The following is a 16,094-nucleotide window of genomic DNA, read 5'->3' on the forward strand; positions in this document are numbered from 1 at the left end:
CTAACCCTAACCCCTAACCTTAACCCTAACCCAGGAAATACCCTAAAATCTATCTGTTGTTGTGTATGTATTTTTAAAGGTGGAATTTGCCGTGTAAAATGTGTTAAAATGAAAAAAATGTATTAAAATGAAAAAAATGTATGTCTGAAGTGGGATTCAAACCCAAGTCTGGCATCTTAGACCACTCGGCCATCCTGACACAATGGCAACATAGGCACATTGTGCCACTTATGCAGAAAAGGTCCGTGCATGCGCACAGGAAGTGCTGAAAGTATAGTCCGGTTTGTCTGGGGTCCAAGTCCAGAACTCTAGACACTACGTAAAATATATGAAAACATGTCCATAGAGACATTACATACATTACAGCAAACCCAAAACAGAGTTAGCATTCTTGGACAACTTTATCCAGCCCACGCAAACATCCCAAACCTTAATGACTCCCTTATCAACACATAGCAGGCCTCCCACGTACAATTTAGCAGGCAGCAAATTCCCTTCCCTTATTGAGTGAATACTCTGGCCAAGCCCTGTGTGTAAAAATACATCCATAAAATGATTAATCTGTATTAGAAACCCACACCAAATGTTTACTCTTCTTTTAATACAAGAAAACTGCAACATTAAAAATCCAGCTATTTGATTGAAAATGACTGTAGTCACATTCAGCAGCTCATGATTAAAAAACAAAACTTAAGCTCTGTGACACTTGTAAGCACACACTCACTCCCTATGTTCACTTTTATCATTGCTGTGTTTGAGCAGTGGGATTTTATCCCTTTTTATTCTCTCCACACTGGCAGTAGCAACATCACAGTAAACCAACAACAACAGCACTCATCCATCTTTTTATTGCCCCCCCCCCCTCCAGCATCTCCCCTCCCTCATGTGTGCAACACTGACCTCTCTTTACAGTATATCTTTCCCCATTTTACAGATGAGCTTAGCCCTCCTTAGTGACGGCTACTGACGGTCACAATCATGCAATATAATAAAGATATTATTTTATTCTTTTGCAAGAATAATATACTGTTGTGATAATATTGCACTACATGTAGTGCTAACCTCTGACAACTTATGCAGACATGAAAAAAAGGAAATATTGCGTTTGTGGCTTATATTAAAGCGCCACCACCTCCACATCTGCAAACACAGTTTACCAATCTGCACATTTCTTTGAATATCTATTTGTTGGATCCTGATGCATTACCTGAAAAATCCTTTACTATCGCCGTAAAACAGTTTCACTTTGTCGCCATTTGTTAAAGGCGACATCCACACTGTAACAGACTCCCTAATAACCCATTTTCCCTGGAGAACATGAGAGGCCGCTCACAACAAGCAATCACACAGCTGGGAACGCAGCCTCGGACCTTCTGTCCCAATAATAGGACAACACACTAAGTCAGCATTACATTTCCTTTACATTACACAGTTTGTTTAGTCAAGACAAGCCATGATTTATGGGCCATGGAATGAAATAGATCAAACGAACATGTATGTGTAGGATTATGATTCATGAACAGGCAATGCTCCTATAGTCGCTACATTCATATTGCACAAGTGAGAATTGATTAAACATGCAGCTGGAATAATGCAAAGAGCAATGCATGCTGGTCCAAACCATGCAGGAATATAAGGTTTATTTGAGAACAAAATGCGTGGGAAGGTGAACAAAAGGACTCGGTGGGAGTGTTTTGCTTTTGCTCGGAGCTTTGCTTTGTAAAGGCCCGAGGCCTCTGAATGAATCGACAAAATCTCTTCCAAAAGACTGAATGTGACACAGCACAGGAGAGCAGAGGCCGAATAGAACCCTGTCATAACCTGGCATCATGTTAATGGTGTATGAAGCCGGCTGAGCCACGGGTGCACAATCATTATGTTGTTAATTAGTCTACTGTTAATCTAAAATGCCTGTTAGTTGTATTCTAGAAACCAGTGGTTCTCAACCTTTTCAGCCCGCAACCCCCAAAATAAAGGTTCCAGAGACCGTGGACCCCTATTGTACCTGAAGGTACATTGAACATTGAAGAACAGTCATGTGGAGACAGGGACCATAAGGGGGAATAAAGGGGATAGCATTTTAGGGTCCATCCATAAAGTCAGCAACATTATGGTCCATTGTTCTGTGAATCTGTGAAAACCACATTTATTTATTCATCTGAATAATATCCTCTGTTATCCAGGAAGTTTCTTATTATTATTATTTGTGCCATAGTATACGGTCATCTTAAATATGTAAATCCTTGATTTTGATTCAGAAAAAAAATGGGTTACAAGTGATCAAAAATGGTGGAAAAGAGGGTAAAATGGGATTTTAAAAACCACAGAAATTGGTTAAAAGTTGCTCATTAGAGTAGCCAAAAACAGACAGAAAAAGTGGTAAAAAATGTTTCAAAGTGTCAATATTTGCTTAAAAGTGGCAATTCATATATATATATATATATATATATATATATATATATATATATATATATATATATATATATATATTAGTGTAAACTGGCATGGAAAATTTGGAATGTGGTTAAATTGGCAAAAAATAAGCATGAAATATGGTGAAAAGAGGTTAAAAGTGACAATAATGGGTCAACATATGGGAAAAGTGCTGAAAATGTCTTGAAAGTGTAAAAAATTTGCAAAAAATGCATTGAAATTGGAAGGAGAAATGGCAAGAATGCAATAAAAGGAGCAAAAATATGGCATGAAAACGTGATTAAAAATAGATTAAAATATGGCATATTTGATGTAGCTGCAGAAAAATGGTAAAAATAAGCAAAAATGGACTCAAATTTTTCAGAAAACATTCTTTTTTTTTTTTTTTCTTGTGTTTTTCTTTCACCTTGTCTGCACAAAACATTCTTTGTTTCTTGAGGGCATCTGGCGACCCACTTCCAGTGTCTGGGACCGCAAGTGGGGTCCTGACCCCAATGTTGAGAACCCCTGCTTTAAACAATGTACATTTTCTGTCATAGCAAAAATCCAATAAAGACCTCTATCTCTACAATAAAACCAATGATTTAACTTGTTTTTTCCATTAATTGCCTTTACTGTGTAATATCTAAGGATTAAAGCATTTAGGCAAATTCAGCAGTTTTTTCTGAAGGCCTGTGCAGATTCCACACTTTTGGATAAACCTTGGCAAAGATGTTCTTTTGATATATTATTTACAATCAATATAAAAATTCAACATGTGCTCTGTTGTGTGCTAATAGGCCGCTATCAAAGATGAGCATCTCTTTATTACAAGGACACGGGGGTGACAAAGGGGACAGTCATTTTCAAGTGTGTGAACACTTCATTCGTGACCTTTAGATTTCTGTGTCAGGCAGTCATCATTATCATCTATTCAGGCATAGTGCAGGGCAGCACACCTCGTTCCCCAAACTCATTTATAAAATGAATGATCGGAAGAATCAAACGTGCTGAATCAAACTGCTGTAGTTTTCCTTTAGGGAACATTTATGGGGTTTAATTTTCATAAGTAACACTCCCACATGGCCTCATCTTTTTACAAGTGTAATAAATAAACGGCGATGCATTTCATCTGATCAAGGATTGTGGTTGGAGTCGTGTGCATGGGGATGATGTATGTACTCACACTCTCGCAATGAGAATAAGGAGAAAGAATGAGAGTAGAGGGGGATTTTTAATGCATTCAGTGGAGGTCAGTTCCAACGCTGCCCACTCACTCCCACGCACTCAACATCTTTACAAACTAAAGGCTACAAGTTAAACAATTCTGCAGGCTGCGATGTAGCCGACAACAACACAAGTCAGAAATATACAAATTCTTTATCTTTCTTTCAGGCCTTCACTACTGCTGCTGTTCACTTTGTAATGTTACGGCTGAATTTACGGTTGACCTCATTTGGAGACATGATTTATTGCTCTGGTTGAATGATGGAGTCCAGGAGAAGCATTGATGGTTTTATAAAAAAAGGTTTATTCTAAAACTAAGAAAAAAGGTACAAGATGGAACAAAGTGAAACAAAATTAGCGTCCGTCCAGGCGGACGTCCGAAGGAAGTGCCGCGCCCCCTAACAGTTTCAGCTTAAGGTTTTATACAGATAAGAAAAGGTCCCAACAGTGAGAGACAAAAGGGAGGGAGTCAGATGCCCATAGTGGAATTGTTGGAGGATGATGAAGATGTTATGAGAAGGTTCGGCTCCAGTCTTTATCTGTCTTGATAAGTGTGTGCGTCAGTGTATGTCTGCATGTGAGCAGAGATTCTGGCCTTGGCTCTGTGCACTGAGTACGCTCTGTACTGTTTAATCTGTTCAAAAGTGTAAAGAGTAATGGAGTCGTCATGTATTAAAACATGACAAATTGTACACATGAACATACATTTGACGATATGATGATGAATATAATAATTGACCATAACAGTAACCACACCATTTAGTTTTTATGTCCTCCTTTCATTCAAAATATTTAAAGTCATTATTTTCAATCAGATAAAGACAGTGCAGGCCTCATAGGTCAATAAAGCAAAGATGATTTACACAGAAAAAAGAAGATGTAAAAGGTTCAAATTGCTGCTTGAAAGTCTGTTCTGATGTCCGCTCGGGTTTGTTGACGGTGTCGGAAAAGTTTCACGCATTGCATTGTGGGATGTGGAGTCTGTAGACAGACGCATAGACATGTTTTCGCTTCATTCTTACTGTGATTGTGTTTGCCCCCCCAAATAAAAACTCTGCAAAAAGTGACTCCCCAACACATTTAAGTTGTGGCAAAACTATAGCAGATGTTTATTTTGGGGCTTCCATGGAAAGATCAGAATCTGTCCTTCAGTGTTGTGGTATAGTTGCTATAAAAAAAATAAAAAAAAGTCATTCATTACTAGTTACTTCTGTACTTTTACAAATGCCACAACAAATTTACAATTTTGAAAACAAACGTACATGATTAGCAAAAAAAGATTTACAATGATGTTTCCATATTTGTTTATTTGACCTTTTGTAAAAGTCTTGCAGTAATGTGTAAATTTGTTTTCGGCATTTGAAAATGTGCTTTGCACCGTAGAAAAGGAACTTCACTACTTATTACTTTATTTTCCCCTTTCTTAATGTATTTACATGGACAAAAATCACTTAGCCTGACTGCATTATGTTTATGGATTGATTGATTTATTGATTATACTTCATTAATCCCACAACACGGAAACTCACGTGCTACAGCTGCCAACAGATAAAAAGAAAAAGGTATATATACAATAAGTAGTAATAAGTAAATATTCATAAATATAAATGTGTGGTAAGTGGAGACCTTGCATAAAATACTACAATAAAAAAAAGAGACTGGGAACAGTGTGAGTGGAAAGACAGAAAACCGCCTGTTTATTGTACACATAACACAATGTATATGATTGTTAGGCAGCCTGCTCTTAAACCAATAAATAGAATACCATTGTATTGGAAACCATTAGAAGCTAACAGCGTGGGGGGGGGGGGGTTATGCATCTGATAGTTCGAGCATAGCAAGAAACGCCTTTGGCCTGAAAAATATACAGTATATAATATACTGAGGTTTATCTCACTTCACCAGGCTGTAAAAGCTCTTATCTTACATTAAATTTACATTAAAGCAACATTAGATGAAGCCATTGCTAATGCGCAGCCATTATTTATTTCACCAACAACAACAAGAACATTGAAGCGAATAAGGAAGTTACACTGAAGAAAGCAGCTTACCTATACAGTAAATCTGGCATTTATGTTCGGCCGATGATAAACAAAAAAACTATTGAGAAAGTTGGGAAACATTACTTCACAATAATTGCCGCAAAGGTTTGCTAATGATAATAATAATAATAATGTATTTTTATAAGTCGTTGGTTACCAAGCGAGCTGACTGACGTTTAATGAAACGACTGGTTTGTGTTTCAAAGTTTCCGGGCTGTCACACGTCACCTCTTCCAAAAAGAAGACATTTCCAGGGTGAGCGTTGAGCCACGTCCACACGTACGTCATCTCTCTGTCACACTTCCAGGAGTTTCCACTCAAGACTGTACGAAAACTGGATTTCATCCCATCGAACAGACCTGTGGGCAGAGACTGGAGCTGATTCTTATTGATCAGAAGAAGCTCAAGGTGTTCCAGGCTTTGGAAAATTCTTGCTGGAAGCTCTTGGAGACGATTCTCTTGTAAAAACAACTGGGTTAGCTTTTGGTTGTTGCTAAACGTAGCAGCTTGGAGGGAGATTAGTCTATTGCCGGCTAGGTTGAGGGTTTCCAGGTGGCCGAGGTTACTAAATGTCTCAGGATGGAGCACTTGTAGATTGTTGTCACTTAAGTCGAGGTTCTCCAGATGGTTCAGCCTCTGAAACAGAGCAGCTGAGACTTTGGTTAAGTTATTTCCAGACAAATCCAACCAGGTGATGCTGCTGTTAGTAGAAAACCAGTCTGGATCTGCTTCTTCTAACTGGTTGTCCTTGATCACCAGGTTACGCAGTGAGGACTGATTGAAGATGTTTGAGGGAAGGCGAACCAGTCGGTTTCCTGTGAGGTCCAAGGTCTGCAGGCGAGGACTACTGCTCAGCAGATCAGACGGTAGGTTTGTCAGGTTGGTGAGATACAACTGGAGTTTGTTTAAAAGAGGAACCGGTCTCAGGTGGGAGGCTGTGATGACACCGATGTGCGTGGATTGAATGGACAACCGAGTTGTGTTGGGTGGAAAACTCTCAGACAAGGAGAAATGGCTGCACGACACCTCGACGCCCACAGGCAGAGGGAGGCAGGAGCACAGATGTGGGCATGAGGGAACATCTGTCTGTTGAATACTGCATTCAACAAGTGCAGCTAAAGTCACGAGCAGCCACAAACGCATCGTTAGAAGCTGAAACAGAGGACGTTGATTGGGGGGGAAAAAAAAAAAATGGTAATTTGGTTAAAGAAAGTGCAAAAAAAAAAAGGAGATAATTTGAAAAGTTTTCCTACCTGACAGACAGACGAGAACCTTTTCACTCCTTATTCAGACTAGCTTTTTTAAAATGTGGGGAGCGATAGTTCTCTGCAGTGAGTCAGAACAAATGTTGTAAGAGGCAAACAAATCCAAGCAAACAAAGCAGCACATCGGCCTTTTAGTGCTGTCTGTACTTTCTAAAAGCAAAGAGGTTACCACACATAAATCAATGCCTGCTTTTCTACCTGTTTTTCTTCTTCTTTTCAACAAATCTGCATTTTATCCTCTGTTTAACTTTCATTCATTTTAGATATTGAAGCTTGATTATCAATATACAGTATTCGAATTCCACATTTTGGCTGTTTTTGGATGAAACAGTGGAATGATTGGCATTCCATAAGACATGAGTCGTCTTTATATGTAAAGAGCAAATAAATGGAAAGTCACATTCATCTTGTTTCAATGAAATCAATAAAAGACAGAAATATTCAGATGTAGAACTTGTTTTAATAAACACGAAAAGGATGTTTCAGTGATTAAAACACATCACAGCTGTAGAAATGCACTTTGTTTGAAGCTTTATACACAAGGCTGACATTACGCTGTCATTATCTGTCATTAGCATGAATAAGGTGTCACGAAGGCTGCCATTAAGCGTCGTTCGCTAAATTATGACACCTTTGGAGCTATGTTGGCTTTTTTTTTGGGTTAGGTGGAGGGATCTTTGGGGTTAGGTAGGGTTAGGGGTTAGGTAGGGATAGAAATTTAACGGGTATGGGCCACAAGAAGCCCTTCTCCCTCCCTATAAGAGTCAATTAAAAATAATTAAATAAAATAAAAAAATAAAAAAAACCAGATTATCGCTTCACCAAATGTAAATTTCATAATTCAAATAATTAAGATTTAGAAATAAAACGGGGGGAGGGGGGTTGGGGTTAGGGAAGGGTAGGGTACAGGGTTTGAAGGTGTATCTGGGGTTAAGTTTACCTGCACATAGGAAAGCAGGCATTGATTTATGTGTGGTAACCTCTTTGCTTAGGGTTAGGGTTAGGCCAGGGGTCTGCAACCTGCAGCTCTGAAGCCTCATGTGGCCCTTTGACTCTTTTGCAATGGCTCCCTAAAGCTTTAAAAGAAATAATTGAAATAAAGAGTCGTGATATAACAATTTGTCGACCTAGAAATAAATCACGCTGTGCAATAACTCTGACACCTTCCTACTTCATCTAGCTTTTAACATCTACAATCCTTTAGTAGGAAAACTAAATCAACTCTTCCAGACTACTCTGGAAGAAAATTAGGATTTACCTACAGTACATGATCATGTGTGTCAAATTCAAGTTATTTTTTGTAGCCTTTCAATTACATTACCTCAAAATTCTTTACATAACATTATTTGATATCATTTTAACTGTATAGAATTTTATACACTATATTGTCTTAATTGAGATGGTATTTTTTCCGGCTCCATAAGGATTTCAATCCAGGTGAGATGAGGCAAGATGGCTCCTTTGAGAGTAAAGGTTGCAGATAAAGGGTTAGGGTAAGAGAAAACACCTTATTAATGCTAATGACAGAGTAATGTCAGCCTTATGTATACCATTACAAGTAAAGTGTTCCCCATATTTCTATAGCAGAGACAGTCGTGTGTTTAGGAATGCAGGTTGAGTTCACTCTGTGTCAGGGACAGAACCGAACGCCCTGCCAGAGATGGAGGTTTGGCACATGTGATGGAACCGGCGAGGAACACCTTCTTCTTGTTCTTCAGCAGCCATCTCCACAGGTACTCCATCTTCTCATCACACACAAAGGGGTTTACGGTCAAGTCCAGGCCGTCCTCGTCCAGATTGACCAGCGGGTCCAGCAGGCCCGTGGGGATGTGACTCAGCTGGTTGTCCTCCAAGCTCAGGTATTGGAGGCGGCTGAGCATCTGGAAAAGGTTCGGAGGTAGTTTGTTGAGCTTATTGCGAGTGAGGAACAGATAGGCCAGGTTAGGCATGCTCTGGAACACGGACGGATCAAGTGTGTCCAGCTTGTTGTTTTGCAGGTTTAGCCTCTCTAGCCTGGTCAGGATAGTCAGAGAATTAGCAGCTATCTTCTCCAGCTTGTTGTTGGACAGATCCAGGTTTTCCAACTGGGACAGTTTTTGGAGCAAAGAGGCAGGAACCTCCGTCAAACGGTTTCCAGACACGTCCAACCAGGTCAGGTTGCTGTTGTCCGGAAGCCAGTCTGCTTCAGCTTTTTGGATCTGATTTTTCTTCAGCACTAGGTTGCGCAGCTGGGCGTGGCTGAAGACCCCTGCAGGAAGCTCATTCAGCTTGTTTCCGGTCAGATCCAGAGTGTGGAGGTGAGGAACGCCCCTGAGGAGGTGAGAGGACACGTTCTGCAGTTGGTTGCTGTAGAGGTGAAGCTCTGTCAGGGAGGGTGTGGCGTTCAGGTGCTGCTCAGTTAGGAGGGTGATGTTTGTGAACTGGATGGTCAGCATGGTGGTGGTCTCGGGCAGACCCTGAGAGGGATACTCCGTCAGGGGGACCTCGTTACAGACCACCTCGGCTCTTTGGGGGTAGCATTTACAAATGGCAGGGCAGCAGAGAACCACGTTGGAGAAACAAGCCAAAGAGAGGATGAGAAGATAACAACGGGGCTTCATAGCTAGAAGACAAGAAAACATGGTCTTAAATAGGATTGTTAAAGTACTGCCAGATATAAATCTGCATCACTCACGAAAAACAAACTTTTAAATATGCAAGTGAAACACATGATAATTACAAGTGAAGTGATTCAGTGAAAATAGCATATAATTATGTTCAGGAACGTGCACTTACTGCTGTTTTCTGCAGCCACTCCGCTCAGAGATCTGATTGTGTCCCACTGGTGAATTTTCAGTCATTTACAGGGAACATTACCCCTAATCTAATCATTACTTATTGAGTAAACAAGGAGCCGTCACAGCACAGTCAAGGACGGGGGGTTGCAACACAGTGGGTGACTTTACTCCGCAGGGGACGCTCCACTTTTGGAAACTGTCCAAAAAGTAAAGCGAGATTTTTTTTAAATTGAGTTTCACTTTTTTTTAAATTACAATTCTCTGATACTGACACATTACATTGACATTATTTTTGCTTCACATAATAATGAGTTGAGACAGAGTTCAGAACGTCTGCAAGTTGTTTATTTGCTCTAAGTTGCACTTTGGGTTTGACAAATGATCGAGCGATAGCGGGGATTGAAAATGCACCATCATCAGTTTGAAAGTGACGTGCATTTGCTTGAATGCATAATGCTTCATAAAAGTAAATAAATGTTTGCTCAGCAACATAAAAGGAGGATTTTTTTTGCCATCTGCCAAGTTTAGAGCCTGTCACAAATCCAGCAGGTTCATTTTCTATCTCCATGTGACAAGAAAAAAGGTCAGTAAACAGTGGCAGAATATATTATAGCTACAAAACAAGTCTGACAGTTGTTTTTGGTATAAAAGCGGCAACTCTTGAAATTCTATTACATTGAATGTAATCTGATTTGTAGTTAAGGTGACCTCGTGTAAATCTTTGCACATTTTAATGGAGCTGTGAGAGGAAAACACCTAAAGATCTGTTGACGTTTGATCTGTTTCTATATTAAAACACGTGCCGTTGATGCCATAAAGACTACGCGCAAAATGACTCCATAAACACACAGATGAACAGACAAATACACGATACAACAGCAAAATGACACAAAACAACTACAAAAATACACAAAACAGCCAAAAAACATGAACAACATACTAAAATACACCAAATAACGATACAAAAACATGCAAAATAAAAAAAAAATACACAGAATGACAATACAAATACACAAATTAACAGACAAATACACAAATGAACAGACAAATACACAAATGAACAGACAAATACACAAACAGTGGCACAAATACACCAAATGACTCAAAAAAACATGCAAAAATATTCAAAAAAATACATAACATGAGTAAACAAACCACACAAAAGAAGACCACAAGATTCCAAAAATATACAAACGCCAACAAAAATACAGAGGATGACTCCTAAAACACACCAAAACAAACGACAAAAACAGAGAAAATGAAAAAAAGATATACAAAATGACAAAAAATACCACAAAAAAAGGACAAAACCACACAAAGCAACAACAATCATATACAAAATTTAAAGGAAAATATCCAAAATGACAACCGCTGTGATAAAGTTGCCCATCTCTGCCATTAAAGGTCATCACATCATGTTTCTCTCTCATAGATAGATGGTTAATAACAAAACAATATATTATGTTCATTTTGTAACGTGACAGTAACTGGAGCTGAATACAGTGAAGCACAGAGAGCTGTACCTTTCCCTCTGTGTGGAATCTTTAAGTCCAGCACAAGGTAAACATCTCGCATCCATTTCACCTTCCACCTCCAAGGGAAGTTTGAAATGTAAATTAAATGAAAGATGTGAAAAATGTACATTTGAGAGGAGGAGGAAGAGGCTGCGTCCCTTCTGAGGCCATGACAGGCAGGTAGTGCACATTCCCTCCTCTGATTCACTCCCATCACACACACACACACACACACACACACAAATTTTTGCAGATGGACAACATGATGAAGCATTGCATTATGGATTATGAGTGCCAGTTGGCTTCAGGCTGTTGTGAAAGATTTATTTCAGTCGAACCCACTCACTCCTCATGAAGATAGAATAAAGACAGACCTTCTCTGGTTCAGATCAGACAGGGAAAAACAGATACACCATTGTTGCCTGAGGGATTCAAACCAAAACTCTTTTTTTTTAGTTTATAATGCACCAACAACACCAACGACCACTACTCTGTGGTGACTTTTACCCTTGGACACGTTACTGAGACTGCATATACTGTAGATATGTATGCATACATTTTATTTATTCAGATTCAGAAAAATGGACAGCTATGGATGGATGGAGGAACTCTCCTGGGACTTTCCGTTTGTGGAAAACCACAGCTTTTCAAACTCCAATCTGTACACTTTCATTTAAGACATGTCAAACTCAAGGCCCAGGGGCCAAATCCGGCACTTTAAAGCAGGGTTGTTCTCAACCTTGGGGTAAGGACCTGATTTGGGGTCACCAGATGCCTTCAAGAAGCTAGGAATATTTTTTTTTAACAATTTGAGCCCATTTTTGCTTATTTTTACCCCTTTTCTGCAACTACACCAAACTTGCCATATTTTAACCTATTTTCATCACTTTTTCTTGCCATACTTTTGCTACGTTACTGCCATTTCTGCCACTTCTCCATCAAATTCCAATGCATTTTCTGCACATTTAAACCGTTTCCATCACTTTTACAACCTAATATAGCATATTTTCATAGTTTCATACTTATTTTTTGCCAATTTATCCACATTCACGTTTTGTCATGCCCATTATTTGCCAGTTTACACGAATTATTCCTACTTTTTTTTTTTTTAAACTAATTTAATTAATTCTGCAGGAGAACGTTAATATTAAAGAGGAATCATTGTGTAAATCATAAACTAATTCAGTTGTAGTCATCTCAGCGACTCCACAACACACAACTTAAACACATTTCTGCAATAATTGCAGGGCTCACAGTTATCCCATGCTTACTGTGCATCACATGAATCACTTCAGACAACAACTTGTCTTAAGTGATTCATGTGATGTACAGTAAGCAAGCATTTTTCCTCAAAATAACCTGTAAAATCTCCCCACGTTAAATAAAAATTGGTCACTAAATCAAGAAAATTTAAGTGAAGATTCTGCAGGAACTAATAATTGTCACTTATTGCTTGGTATTGTTCGTGCCTTACATACTTTACATATCATAGGCGGAATTGCAAAATTGGACAAATTCATGTTAAAATTACTCTTTTTTTTCCCACTTCAAATTGGCTGCTGACGTGTGATCAAAGTGGTCCGTATTTGGCCCCTGAACTAAAGTAAGTTAAACAACCCTGAATTAAGACCTGAATGCATAAAAGACCTCAGGGGTGCTAATCAAAACAGTAAAAAAAAAAAAAAAAAAAAAAAAGGCATCCTCACACATTTGTTAAAAGAATATCTACTAAGATACAGTACATTTATTTAAAAACAAAAACAATCTGGTTTGGAATTCATTTTAAATAAATAGTTAATATTACTACTGGTAGTTGTTTTTTTTTTGTGGGTATTTATCTACTTCACAGAATGGATACAGAAGATGATGGACGACTTGTGTTAATGGTGTGCATCTCCCTAATGTGTCCCCATAAGGAAAAGCACCAGGTTGCACAGCATGAAAAAGGCAGTGTGAGGACATGTCCTGCAGAGAAAACCAAAGGGTCAAAGTAACATTTACAAAGATCTATAACAGATTGTGTCATGACTGAACACATTGTACTTGAAAGCGTATTTATTGACCAGTCTGAGGTGATGATATGGCCTTCAAATGTTCAAAGATTTCAGTCTAATGAAGCAACCTTAAACATAGTGATCTTATCTTCACTGTGTAGTGATGAGTAATAAATGATGTGATTAGTTAAATAAATTCAGGCATGTGGAGTGATCAGACTTACAGGACAGAAAAATAGATATTCATAAAATTCTACATCCATCATGAATCTACTGAGGCTTCATTCTCTATGCAAATGTTCACACACACGTCTAACACTCAACAGAACATACAGTAAGTCCAATGTGATGCATCTGTATTCATCAGTTATAAATCAGGCTTTTCAAATCATCAGATGTGTTGAAAATGATCTTTTTATTTCTTTACACTGCAGCAGGCAGACAGAACCATTCTCTGCTTCTCAGGATAACAAAAAAAAAAACAACACCGTTCTCATGACGACAGCCATTTTTCTGCCAGCATCTCTGTCCATAATTAGTGTTTCTTTTCTTTTCTTTTTTTTCTTATTCTCGTCAGCCTACATCTGTGAGTGAAAAATCACACCATGCTGCTGCGTCCAGACCCGCCGGTGGAAATACAGGCTTCTGATTAGTCCCGGTTAACTGTGGACAGAGAGAGAGAAAGAGAGAGAAATAAACATGATGATGTGAAAACCTGAGAAGCAACCAACCGAATGGCAACACTTCAAAAGCACACCCACACAGCACGCACACACATTAAAAAATAAGGAAGATCTCGACTATCCAGAAAAATCCAGGTCTGCGGGGTAAAATCCTGAGTTTAAATGTCTTAGTTTTGCCATTTTTAGGAAACTATAACCTGTAAACAAGGAAAAGCATGTTTGAGAAGCTGAAAATCAAAAGCAACATTAAAGAAATGAATAAATGATCCTCCAACCAACATTAATCCACTAGTTTACTGCTTTCTTCAAAGTGAATATGTAATTTAGTGTAGATGCGAGTGTGGGATCAGATGGTTCGTTTAAAGTCAGAAATGGACATCTTTTATCACAGCGGGGGTGAGAAATGTGTGATCGTTTCATGATCTGAGGATCACATTATTAATATTCATTTCAGCCTTTCAAATAATGACCTATCTGAGCATTAATACAGCAAAGAAAAAAGGGTTTGTTGTCGTCTTTTCATTCCTTCCATTTGGGTATATTTGTGTGTTATTGGGGGTCATTTTGTGTACTTTTCTGTAATGTATGTTTTTTAGAGATATTTTGTGTATTTCTATTAGAGTTTTCTGTGTTATTGAAGTCGTTATGTTTGTTTTTCGACGGCGTTTTATTGTACATTTTTCTGTCATTTTGTGTGTTTTTGGTGTCATGACATTGCTTGCGGAACATAAAAAGGAGTTTGATTTTTCACAGTTGTGTGATTTACAAGTTGAAATCGTATTTTTTTTTTTTTATTAATAGACTTGAATTTATAGTTCTCTTTTTTTTGGTTTTAAAAACATAAAACACATCCAATAACTATTCATTCCTAGTACAAGACTGTGATATTGGTGGAGGTAATCTACATCTGTAGCCACAGTTGCTCTAGCGCAGCACCAACAGCCATTTTTTTGACCTCCACTGAACCCTCATTCATTCACCTGCATATGAAGTAAAGTAATGGAGATATTCCATCAACTTCACTAAGGATTCAGTTGGTTTGATTTTTTTTTGCAAACATTTTGTTTCCTAATGAGTTAAAATGTCAAATTAAATCAATCCAGATTCTAGCACTGTATTAAATAATTTGGTTTCCACTCAAATTTAACAAAAACACCTCAAAATGAAATAAAAACAACAAGAATCTGGTTCCACTCGATCATGCGTCACTGCAAACACATTCAGGGCTCCAGTTACCCTTCATTTAGAAGAACATATCACCACCATCATCACCATTATCGGCATCATCCAATGACCAATTCCAGCCTTTAAGGTCAATTGCAAGCAATCTGTAACAGTAGGTCCAAGGTTGAATGATAAGTCTACAGTGGGTGGTGCGCTGTGGTCAGCAGGGGGCGACGTAGAGCTGACCGGGGACCGTAGGGTTAGTGGGCACAGCAGCAAAGCCATGCAGCGCAATGGCTCACAAGCTCGGCTACTTACAGCCCGCCATCATGAGGGACGTTAGAAAGGTGGGGGTCAGAGGTGAAGAGGTCAAAGGTCAGTGGAGGATGATACGGAGCATGGGGCCAGCGCTGAGGATGGATGAAAGCCCGTTAAAGATGAGCCTCATTAATTGGATTCATGACCAAAAACAAAGAGGATAGTTAGTGGTGATTCTTTGGGTTTAAGGTTTCTCCAGTCACAGGGTAGGGTGCCATGTTGCCAGGTTGGTGCATTAATGCTGCTTTATGGAAAGGATTCAGGAAGCCTTTTAGAACAAAGCAGGAAACATCTTCACTGGATCATAAACAAACTGAAAGTATTCACACTTGAAATGAAATCATTTTCTAAATCAAATCCTGATGAAGAAATAAGAATCAATATTAGGCTAAGATGGTCACTTCTAGAAGAAAGCATGAACATTTGTACACGTGAGTTTTTGAGCATGCTGAATCCTTTTTAAATGAGCCACCATCTGTATTGCCAATTTGGTTATTTTGTCATAACTTTGGTTCTGTTTGAGATAGCAGCATGAGATCAGTGGTAAATTATAGGTTTTCAGGGACAAGGAATTCCAAGATGTCCACCATCCTTATTGCAAATTTCAATCTAACCATAACTTTGGTTGAGTTTGACGGAGAAACATGATCTTTGCGGCAAAATGTAGGTTTTTGGGGACAAGGATTGTGATGAAACGG

The 16,094-nt window shown here is 38.7% G+C and overlaps 2 protein-coding genes across 10 annotated transcripts in view; both read right to left on the reverse strand.

The window, feature by feature from the left end:
- Positions 1 to 5,812: 5,812 nt before the first annotated feature.
- Positions 5,813 to 9,857, reverse strand: LOC114458055 (platelet glycoprotein V). The gene is made up of 4 exons (XM_028440300.1): positions 9,722 to 9,857; positions 8,558 to 9,548; positions 7,816 to 7,870; positions 5,813 to 6,833 (listed from the first exon to the last, which is right to left on the reverse strand). The coding sequence occupies exons 2-4, from the start codon at positions 9,544 to 9,546 to the stop codon at positions 5,835 to 5,837; spliced, it is 2,043 nt and encodes a 680-aa protein (XP_028296101.1). The 5' UTR covers positions 9,547 to 9,548; positions 9,722 to 9,857; the 3' UTR covers positions 5,813 to 5,834.
- A 3,109-nt stretch (positions 9,858 to 12,966) lies between these two features.
- Positions 12,967 to 16,094, reverse strand: part of LOC114457802 (rho-associated protein kinase 2-like) — a 46,618-nt gene continuing 43,490 nt past the window's right edge. For 3 of the 9 annotated variants that reach the window (XM_028439891.1, XM_028439885.1, XM_028439889.1), the window contains 2 exons: positions 15,151 to 15,242; positions 12,967 to 13,894 (listed from right to left, as the gene is read on the reverse strand). In XM_028439891.1, coding sequence (XP_028295692.1) covers positions 15,158 to 15,242 — 85 coding nt within the window. In that variant the 3' untranslated portion in view covers positions 12,967 to 13,894; positions 15,151 to 15,157. The other 6 variants (XR_003672957.1, XR_003672960.1, XR_003672958.1 and 3 more) reach the window with 5 other exon arrangements.

Source organism: Gouania willdenowi, chromosome 24 (genome assembly GCF_900634775.1).
Source record: "Gouania willdenowi chromosome 24, fGouWil2.1, whole genome shotgun sequence".
In the NCBI taxonomy this organism is placed as follows: Eukaryota; Metazoa; Chordata; class Actinopteri; order Blenniiformes; family Gobiesocidae; genus Gouania; species Gouania willdenowi.